The sequence below is a fragment of the Eschrichtius robustus genome, chromosome 1 (assembly GCF_028021215.1).
Source record: "Eschrichtius robustus isolate mEscRob2 chromosome 1, mEscRob2.pri, whole genome shotgun sequence".
NCBI lineage: Eukaryota > Metazoa > Chordata > Mammalia > Artiodactyla > Eschrichtiidae > Eschrichtius > Eschrichtius robustus.
The window spans coordinates 75,929,565-75,938,669 of NC_090824.1; the positions used below are offsets into that span (position 1 = coordinate 75,929,565).

Consider the following 9,105-nt stretch of genomic DNA (forward strand, 5'->3'; position numbering starts at 1 on the left):
TGGAATCATCCGTGCGCCCCACCCCCGCTCCCTCCCTCCTTCCCTCCGACAGCGCCCCCAGTCTCCAAACGGCCCGCACCCCGCCCCTGGTGGCCGCCTCTCGCGGCTCCCGGGGTCCCCAGCTCCCTGTCCCCGGAGCCAGAGCCCCGCTCCCGCTCTCGCTCCCGCGCGGCTCCCAGCCCCGCCGCGCCGCCCCCCGCATGCTAATGGCCGGGCCGCCTCCCGCCGCACACAATGCGGGCCAGGGCCGGGGGCGGGGGACCGGGGAGGGGGCGGGGGCCGGGCCGGGGGCGGGGGGGCCGGGGCCCGGCGCATCTCCCCCGGCCCCACGTAACGCTGACGCCCGCGCCGCCGGCCCGCCGCCCGCCGCCGCCGCCGCCGCCGCCGCCGCCGCCGCCGCCCGCTCCGCCGCCGCCCGCCCGGGGCTCGTGAGTAGCCGCTCCCCCCACTCCCGGCCCCCCCTCCGCCACCCGGCCCCCGCCCCCGGCCCCCGCCCCCCCTCCCGGAGGGGGCCGTTACGCGCTCCCGGCTCGGAGCAGGTGCAGGGGGCGGGGGCGGGGGAGGGGCGCCGGCTCGGCCCCAAGCAAACTTCGCCCAGAGCTCCTGGGGGGGCGGGGTGGGGGCGGCGGCCACGGAAGCCTGGAGAGCTAGGGGGGCCTCGAGGGAGGGGGGGCAGGTGGGGGAGCCGGGAAAGCGGACACCAAAGGGGAAAGGCCAGCGGGGGTGGGGGGGCGGGCGTCTTTGTAGGGGCCCGAATGCAGGGCGCGAGGGGCCTGGGGTGCGGGGCGGCAAAGCTGGGAGCCAGAGTGGATGAGTGCCCCCCGGCCCAGGTAGGGCTGATGGAGGAGGGGGAAGGGACCCAAACTCTCCGGGAGCGGGGGGGTGGGGGAGGGGAGAGGATGGGGGGTGCTTCCCTCTCTGCGTCCCAAACAAAGTGTCACAAAGAGCTCGGCCGGCGGCAGCGGCGGAGGCGGCTGCAACTCAGCTTTTGTTCTCCCGGCCCGGGTAGCTGAGCCCTGGCCTCCCAGTCTCCCAGCCCTGTCCCCCATCATCCTTCTGGTTTATCTTCCCCGGGAGGGGTCTGGGGTGCTGCTGGAAGAACCTCTTGTGCAGGATGAAAGGTCTTGCCCTACTTGCCAATCTACTTCTGGGAGGGAGATTTTCCCAGAGGTTCTCCTACCCACTCCCCACCCCCTAATCTGAGAACTGAGGTTCCTATGGGTGCCAAGACTCTGACCTTTCTAAGGTCAGCTCCAGCTAAAGGGGCTTAGGGCTGGCTACATGCCCCCTCCCCCAAATCCAGGTGTTCCAGAACTTTCAGAAGAGGGGTCAAGTTGGGACATGCCCCTGGGATAAGATTCTCCATGGTGGGGTGGCAGTAGGTGAGCAGGTGTACCTTCCTCTCACCTCATGCTGTACATTTGAAACCCATGGCTGAGGTCTGTAACCCCAACTCAGGGCAGTGAGGATGGAGGGAAGGAGGCTTTCCCAAGAACTCGATCTAAAAGGTGGGCAAGCTATGCTGTGGGGTCAGTTTGGGGGAGCCACCTGAGCAATGAGGTTCAGAGGGCCATGGAGAGGAGACCATAAAAGTGAACTACTGACATGTCTGTGTGATAAAGGTGGTCTTGACTCTAGACCACCTAAGGAGTTCCCTTTCCTTTTAACTCCATCTAGTGCAGCGTTAATCAATTGTTAGGGGACTTGGAAGGTATAAGGATTTTCAGAGGGAAAAACATCAAGTACAATATTAGAAATGACCAGAGGCAGAGACCTAGTCACAAATATACTTCAAGTCCTGAACACTTGCCCCTTACACTTTGACCCTAAAAACTTTTGAATCACAAAGCTTGAGGGACAATCTTCATGGTCCTCCAGTCAGCAGATGCTTCTATGTACTTGTCCCAGTTGTTTCTAAGAGTCTTCTCACCAACCCTTCCATCCTTCCCTACTCAGTAAGGTATGATGGTCCACACCAGCTCTCCTAGCACATAAAAGGAATTGGCCTGTTGCTTTGGAAAGATTTTAGATCCCTATCCCTGGCCCTGCATCCCTATAGAACCCAAATAAGAGTAAGGTAACCCTTGATTCCCAGTGGGGGTGGAAAGTAGGTCAGTGCTACTGTCTGGCTAAGTCTCATGGCTGGTGTTTAGGGCCTGACTATAGAAAACTCTGACTATTGCCCACAGGCAGTACATGCATGATCTAGGTCCCAGGTCAGTTCATACAATCTGGGGCTCTGTCAGTGTTTTTTCCTATTGAGAAAAACTCATGGGATCAGGTTCTTGGGACCCCATTTGGTGAGGAGATGATTCAGGAGATCTTGACTGGGCCTAGGAGGGTCTCTCAGTGGTTTTGTTGATTTGAGGCCACCCTCTGGGGAAACTTTCCCTTCTTGGGAATTCAGCTTCCATTTGGGCTTTCTTGTATATCACTGGATTTCCATCCTGGAAACTGCTATGTGCAAAGCAGGTTTTTGCTTTTGTTTTGTTTGGGGGAGGAAGCTTTTGCCCAATTCCTACTCTACTTGCCTTGGATATGAGGTCAGCCTCCCGTGAGGTATTTTGTTTACTACCCTATAGGCAGTTTTAGGGGCTCTAGAATCTTCTCAGAATCAGAGTATGTGCCCATAGGTTAGTCAGCTATGACCATGCAGTATTCCCAGCCTCCCCCCTCCTCCCCCACCATCTGCTTCCTCTGAATATACCAGATTGGCTCTACACCAGGATGTTCCGGGAATCCCCAGGAGAGCAACAGAATGTGATGGACCCACATACGATGCCTCAGTAACTCATTCCAGGATGTACAAACTGTAACTGTCAGAACACTCCTTATAGCTAATTAAAATTCTTCTAGTTACATCTATTTTCTATTATATCTGTCTATTTTCAGTGACATCCAAAAGGCCAAAATAATCCCTCTGGTACCACTATTTTTTTTCCCCCTCTATGGTTTCCAGATAGGAGTTTTTACAAATCCTCTGGCTTTTCTCAGTGCCTTATCTGTGGTGCTAAAATGGCAAATGTGGCCCCTCTAGTACTTCATTGCTCTATGGTACGGAGGTGGCCAAAGTGGCTCCTCTGGTAGCCCACTGCACTCTCCATGGTACTGAAGGAATGACCATTTGTTTCAGCATCTTTCTGGGGTCCAGAAGAGTCCTGTGACTCAGAACCACAAAACTTTTGAACTGGAAGGGACCATCAGTATAAATCAGTCCAACCCTCTTATTTTACAGATGAGTAAACCAGGAGGTTAAGTGATTTACTGAGGATTGCAGGGCTATTAATGGTCTGACTGGGCCCACAATAGTCTTGCACCCCTCAGTTGTACTCTAATTCACCTTTCATTATACTACTCAGTGAACTTGGCTAGGCTCTTGGTCTCAGGAAAGGGGCTTATTTCGAGGATCCAGAAAATGAGGGTGGATGCCTTAATTTGGAGCCACAGAAATACAGATATTAAAAGTGGTGCTGGAGGTTGTTTACTGATCCTTGGACAAAGACATTTTGTTAATTAATCTCCTCTTAATAAAATTCCCATAACACAGATTCCACATGTAACAGGTACCTGCCCCTTCATAGAGTCTTATCCTATCTACTAAATGTCAAAAATTAAAGAAGCCTTGGATCTCCAGAGCCTTTTCTCGTTGCAGGGCTGACTCCTGGCTCAGTTCTCTTCTATTAAAGATCCTTAAGCAAAGTAATGCTGAGTCCTTTTCTTTCTCAGTAACCGATTTCAGTTTCACGATGCCTATTGTAAGGAAGTTCTTTATATCTCAAATATTCTTTCTGTCTCAGGCAAAAAAAAAAAAAAAGGTTAGGCCCACATTTGTCTAGCCTTGACCAGATACAATTCTATATGTAAGTAAGAAAGATAGACTGGATGACTTCTGGTCCATTCTCCTAGGCCTATCTCCATGAATCTTAATTCTGGGGTTGCTTCTAAGTCCTAATGCTAACCTCCTCTGCAGCTTAGAATCAGGAGGTTCCGCCCCCGACACCCCCCCACCCTTCTCCAGCCACCAAGTCCTCTTCCTCTCACTGCTCTTCATCCTCAGAACTGGAGCTCTGCACATCCCAGGCCCAGAGAATTTTAGCCTGGAGAACTTTAACCCTTTCCAGCTCAGAGTATGTGCTGAGCCCCTATCTGTGCAGATGGCCCAGCCCCGCCCCCCGTCCCTCACTCCAGCCTCTTGAGCTCAGAGCCTGTGTAATCCTCCTCTTGTGTGAGGGAGCCTCTCCCCTGCAGAGAGGAGGAAAGCCTGCTTTGGAACAGCCCTGGACAAAGGGGCTGAGATGCCCCATCAAACTGCAGGCTCCAAGGTTTGAAACAAGGGGATGAATCCTATCCGGTATTTGCAGTTTTTAACCCCTTCCCAAAGCCAGCAGCGCCCCTTAACTTCCAATCCTCCCCCAACTCTCTCTTCATTCCCTCTCCCTCTGGCTCTCTCCCCCTTCATGCCCCTCCCCCTCTGTCTGTCTCCAGACTCTCTGCTGCTGGGAGGTGTTTCTCTCCCATGCATGAATGAGTCTCTGTAATGAATGGAAATGAATGGATCAGGAATCCAGGCGGAGGGAGGAAGAAAGAGGGGGAAAGACAGAAAGACAGGGTAAAGGCAGAAGGAAGAACTATGGAGCCTGGAAGAATGTTTGGCTGGCTGGTCAGTTAGCGGTCTGAGAGCAACTGGTCCCACTTGGATAACTGGGGAGCATGGCAAGCCCACCCCATTTGCTCTTCAAGCTGCACAGCCCAACCTAAATGAGAGAAGGGTATACTGTGATGGTCTCCTCCACCACGAGGGTTGAGAGGAAGTGGGCGGGGGGGGCTTGGTGGTGGTAGTGGTTGTTCTGGACAAGGCATTTAATACGAATAATTTGGGGGAAGAAATCTGGGTTATCAGGGAGACTTGTGGGCAAATAAAGGAGTACAAGTTTTGAAGACAGCAGCCCCCTCCTGTCTCAGGATGTAAGGAAGGAGAAGGGATAGGTTTCAGGGTGCTAAGAGTCTGGGGTTCGGGGTGACTCTTCCCACTGCTGAAAACCAGGGCTCACCTCTTCCTCCAAATCTGTCTCTCTTGCTTTAGCTCTTCAGCACCTGTTGCCTTCACTAGCAGCTTTTCCTCCTCCTCTTCCCTGCACTCTTCAGAACCAAAGAATGTGAAGGGGGTCCATGGAGGTGAGTGAAGCTCTGGCCTGAACCTATGAGTACCTGCAACTATACTTCCTCCCCTCCCTACCTCTCTCTCTTTCTCTCTCCGTTTGGCCTCCCATTACCAGAAGTTGTTTTCGTGGCCCTAACAGCTCAATTCCCATTCATCCCCGAGCCTCCCCAAGGTGAGTGGGAGGGGCACCCAGTGTTCGTGGTTCAGGCCCTGACCCACCCTCCCTCGGGTTCCTCTGGCTCTCCATGCCCTTGCTTTCCCCACAGCTCTCCCTTCTCCACCTTTTTGCTCTACTCACATCTTTCTCCACAGGGCTCACGTCCCCGCGCCCCGGGCGGCCACCTAGCGCCGTCGCCACCGGCCTTCGACGGCGAACTGGATCTGCAGCGCTACTCCAACGGGCCAGGCGTAAGCGCCGGGTCTCCGGGGATGGGAGCAGTGGGCTGGTCTGAGAGTCGCACAGGCGAACGGCGCTTCCCCTGCCCTGTATGCGGGAAGCGCTTCCGCTTCAACTCTATCCTGGCTTTGCACCTACGGGCGCACCCAGGCGCCCAGGCCTTCCAGTGCCCGCACTGCGGCCACCGTGCTGCGCAGCGGGCGCTGCTGCGCTCGCACCTGCGCACGCACCAGCCTGAGCGCCCGCGAAGCCCCGCCGCGCGCCTGTTGCTGGAGTTGGAGGAGCGCGCGCTACTGCGGGAAGCGCGGCTGGGGAGACCCCGAAGCTCAGGGGGCCTGCAGGCCACCCCTGCCACTGAGGGCCTGGCGCGGTCCCAGGCTCCTTCGTCGTCCGCCTTCCGTTGCCCTTTCTGCAAAGGCAAGTTTCGCACCGCGGCGGAGCGCGAACGCCACCTGCACATTCTGCACAGGCCCTGGAAGTGCGGCCTGTGCAGTTTCGGCTCCAGCCAGGAGGAGGAGCTGCTGCACCACAGCCTGACGGCCCACGGAGCTCCTGAGCGCCCCCTGGCGGCCACCTCGGCTGCACCCCAGCCTCAGCCTCCACCCCAGCCTGAACCCAGATCCGTCCCTGAGCCCGAGCCGGAGCCTGAACGTGAGGCAACCCCCGTCTCCGCTCCTGCTGCTCCCGAGGAGACCCCCGCGCCTCCGGAGTTCCGCTGTCAAGTGTGTGGCCAGAGCTTTACGCAGTCCTGGTTTCTCAAGGGCCACATGCGCAAGCACAAGGCCTCCTTCGATCATGCATGTCCTGTTTGTGGCCGCTGCTTCAAGGAGCCCTGGTTCCTTAAGAACCACATGAAGGTGCACGCCAGCAAGCTGGGCCCGCTGCGTGCCCCGGGGCCTGGTTCTGGGCCTGCCCGGGCACCCCAGCCTCCTGACCTGGGCCTGCTGGCCTATGAGCCTCTGGGTCCCGCGCTCCTCTTGGCCCCGGCGCCCACCCCGGCTGAGCGCCGTGAGCCTCCGAGCCTCCTGGGATACCTGAGCCTGCGAGCCGGCGAGGCCCGGCCCAATGGTGAGGGCGCTGAGCCTGGGGCTGGCCGCAGCTTTGGAGGCTTCCGCCCACTGCCCTCTGCTCTCCCAGGCCGGGCTCGCCGGCACCGCGCGGAGGAGCCAGACGAGGAAGAGGAGGTGGTGGAGGCAGAGGAAGAAACCTGGGCCCGCAGCAGGGCGGTGGGCCCTCTGGCTTCACTGCCCCCGCGCTCAGGCGAGGGCCCAGGGCACTCTGCGACTGCTGCGGGGGCCCCGGCGAGGTCCACCGCCACGCAGGGTACGTAAGGGTCTCCTTTCTCTGAGGATTTCGGCATCCTGGGCGCACTCTGACGCCACCACTGCCCTCCTGTCCCCTCCTTTTTAAAAAGGACCTGTTTCTTATTTCCCAATTTTCCTCCTCTGGAGGCTTTACAACCTTTTGAGGGTACATTTCCACTCACAGCAAATCAGACCCCTCAGGTTCCCGCAAACATGCTGTTTCCTTCTGGGCTGGGAGGGGAAGCAATACTGTGGGTGGGTATGGGGACACACGGCCCTAATAGGGTTAGGGCATAGGGTCCCTCTGACTTCTTTTAATGTGTGTATTGCAGAAGAGAATGGGCTCCTAGTTGGAGGGACCCGGCCTGAAGGGGGCCGGGGCGCCACCGGCAAGGATTGCCCCTTTTGTGGAAAATCCTTCCGCTCAGCGCATCACCTCAAAGTGCACCTGCGAGTGCACACAGGTGAGGGGGGCAGCCTCCGGGGTGGGGAGGGGACTGGAGGGCAGGAAGGGGGGTGAGAGGTTCTATGGGAAACGCCGGGAGATGACATTCGGCTGCCTTCGGATTGTCCAGATGAGATCGTTAGGAAACGCCTCTTAATTAAATCGGAGGGGTGGGAGAGGCGCGGTTTTCTTCCTGGCCCGGAGGTCTGTACGTGGAGTGAATTGCGGGTTAGGGCTGGCAGTGATGGTGACTCGGGCCCTATCGCACCCCCCTCCCTCCAGGGGAGCGCCCCTACAAGTGTCCGCACTGCGACTACGCGGGCACCCAGTCCGGGTCGCTCAAGTATCACCTGCAGCGCCACCACCGGGAGCAGAAGAGCGGGGCAGGCCCCGGGCCTCCTCCAGAGCCGCCACCCCCTTCCCAGCGGGGTGCAACCCAGTCGTCGGGAGCCAAGCCGGCTGCGCAGCCTGCGACCTGGGTGGAGGGCACAGCGAGCTCCCGGCCTCCCTCGAGCGGCGCCGCGTCGGGGTCCCGTCGGAAGCCCGCCAGCCCTGGGAGGACCCTGCGCAACGGGCGAGGCGGTGAGGCCGAACCCCTCGACCTGTCCCTGCGGGCAGGGCCGGGAGGCGAGGCTGGGCCGGGGGGTGCCCTCCACCGATGCCTCTTCTGTCCCTTCGCCACTGGAGCCCCCGAGCTCATGGCCTTGCACCTGCAAGTGCACCACAGCCGCAGGGCTCGGGGCCGCAGGCCGCCCCAGGCCGATGCATCCCCGCCCTATGCCCGGGCACCGTCCGGAGAGACCCCTCCCAGTCCTCCGCAGGAAGGGGAGGAGGGCCCCGGGCTGTTGCGTTCAGGAGAGGCTGGGCTGGGGGGGCAAGAAAGGTAGGGAGCCCTCTTACGGGCTGTTAGCTTAGTGAGTTTACCCCGCAGGAGCGGGGCCGCGCTAGAGGTAGTTGGGTAGAGCAGCCAGCAGGGGGCAGCGTGGGACCCATATCCCAGCCCCGGGCGGACCAGAGGTGGAGGGGGCAGAGGGCGTTAGGAGGGTGGGTGGGCGATACCCACCCAGCCCAAGAGAGAGTCACAGTGCCTTAGAAGTGGCAGGGGTGAGGATCAAAGAACGGGGTCCCAGGGCTGGCAGAGAGGAGTGTTCCTGGTGAGGGGCAGCTTTGCCAGTCTTTGCTGGTCCATAGGCGTGAGAGTTTATTTTTGTACAATGGGTGGGGGTGGGGGCACTGTACCCTTCTAGCCCCTCCAGGGGCCCTGTAGACGTTGCTATTTTTGGTACGATTCCTGTCATCCCTGTCGCAGAGTTGTGTCCCCAATAAACAGGTGTCTTGAGGCACAGGGCACTGTGTCTGCCTGCCTATGTCCTGTCCTCCTTGGGCCACTGTGTCCAGAAAATAGTCATCTCTTCAGGCACTTTTTATCACCCAAAGAGCTTGGTAAGAAACTTGGGCTTTACCCTCAGGCTTTGGCTTAAGTAGCTCAGGGGTGGGGCCCAGGAACGAGCATTTAACAAGTAGCCTAGGGGGTTCTCATGTACTGTGATCTGAGGACCTCATTTTGAGAACTGCTGAATGGTGCTGGACCCCAGCTTGACTGTAACCAGCTCAGCCTCAAGAAGTGGGTGCAGCATGAGAGCAGGAACTTCAAAGGGTGCATTGAGCCTCTGGGGGCCACTCCTCTGGGAGGGCGCACATTCACCCAGGCACGGGCCCAGCTTTGGCCCAGTAAAGGGTACAGGGTACCTTGCAGCCTTGGTTTTATCTTCTGTGTTCTAGTTAATGGTTGGGTGAG

At 58.4% G+C, this 9,105-nt stretch overlaps 1 protein-coding gene across 3 annotated transcripts; it reads left to right on the top strand.

Annotated features, from left to right (window-relative positions):
• On the top strand, nucleotides 1–8,654 carry ZNF219 (zinc finger protein 219). 3 transcript variants are annotated; one of them, XM_068548301.1, is made up of 5 exons: nucleotides 5,086–5,175; nucleotides 5,474–6,626; nucleotides 6,696–6,881; nucleotides 7,195–7,326; nucleotides 7,590–8,654. In XM_068548301.1, exons 1-5 carry the CDS (start codon nucleotides 5,170–5,172, stop codon nucleotides 8,192–8,194), a joined length of 2,082 nt encoding a protein of 693 aa, XP_068404402.1. In that variant the 5' UTR covers nucleotides 5,086–5,169; the 3' UTR covers nucleotides 8,195–8,654. The 3 variants fall into 3 exon arrangements, with proteins under 3 accessions (XP_068404411.1, XP_068404402.1, XP_068404393.1); XM_068548310.1 differs by lacking the exon at nucleotides 5,086–5,175 and adding an exon at nucleotides 1–428 and having other exon boundaries at nucleotides 5,474–6,881; XM_068548292.1 differs by having other exon boundaries at nucleotides 5,474–6,881.
• The last annotated feature ends 451 nt before the right edge of the window (nucleotides 8,655–9,105 follow it).

What these genes read in the sequence shown, in the direction of transcription:
- ZNF219 (XM_068548310.1), top strand. Translation starts at nt 201, where the DNA reads ATGCTAATGGCCGGGCCGCCTCCCGCCGCACACAATGCGGGCCAGGGC. An exon ending in GAGGTCCACCGCCACGCAGG is followed by an intron (nt 6,882 to 7,194) that starts GTACGTAAGGGT and finishes TGTGTATTGCAG; the next exon opens with AAGAGAATGGGCTCCTAGTT. An exon ending in GCACCTGCGAGTGCACACAG is followed by an intron (nt 7,327 to 7,589) that starts GTGAGGGGGGCA and finishes CCCTCCCTCCAG; the next exon opens with GGGAGCGCCCCTACAAGTGT.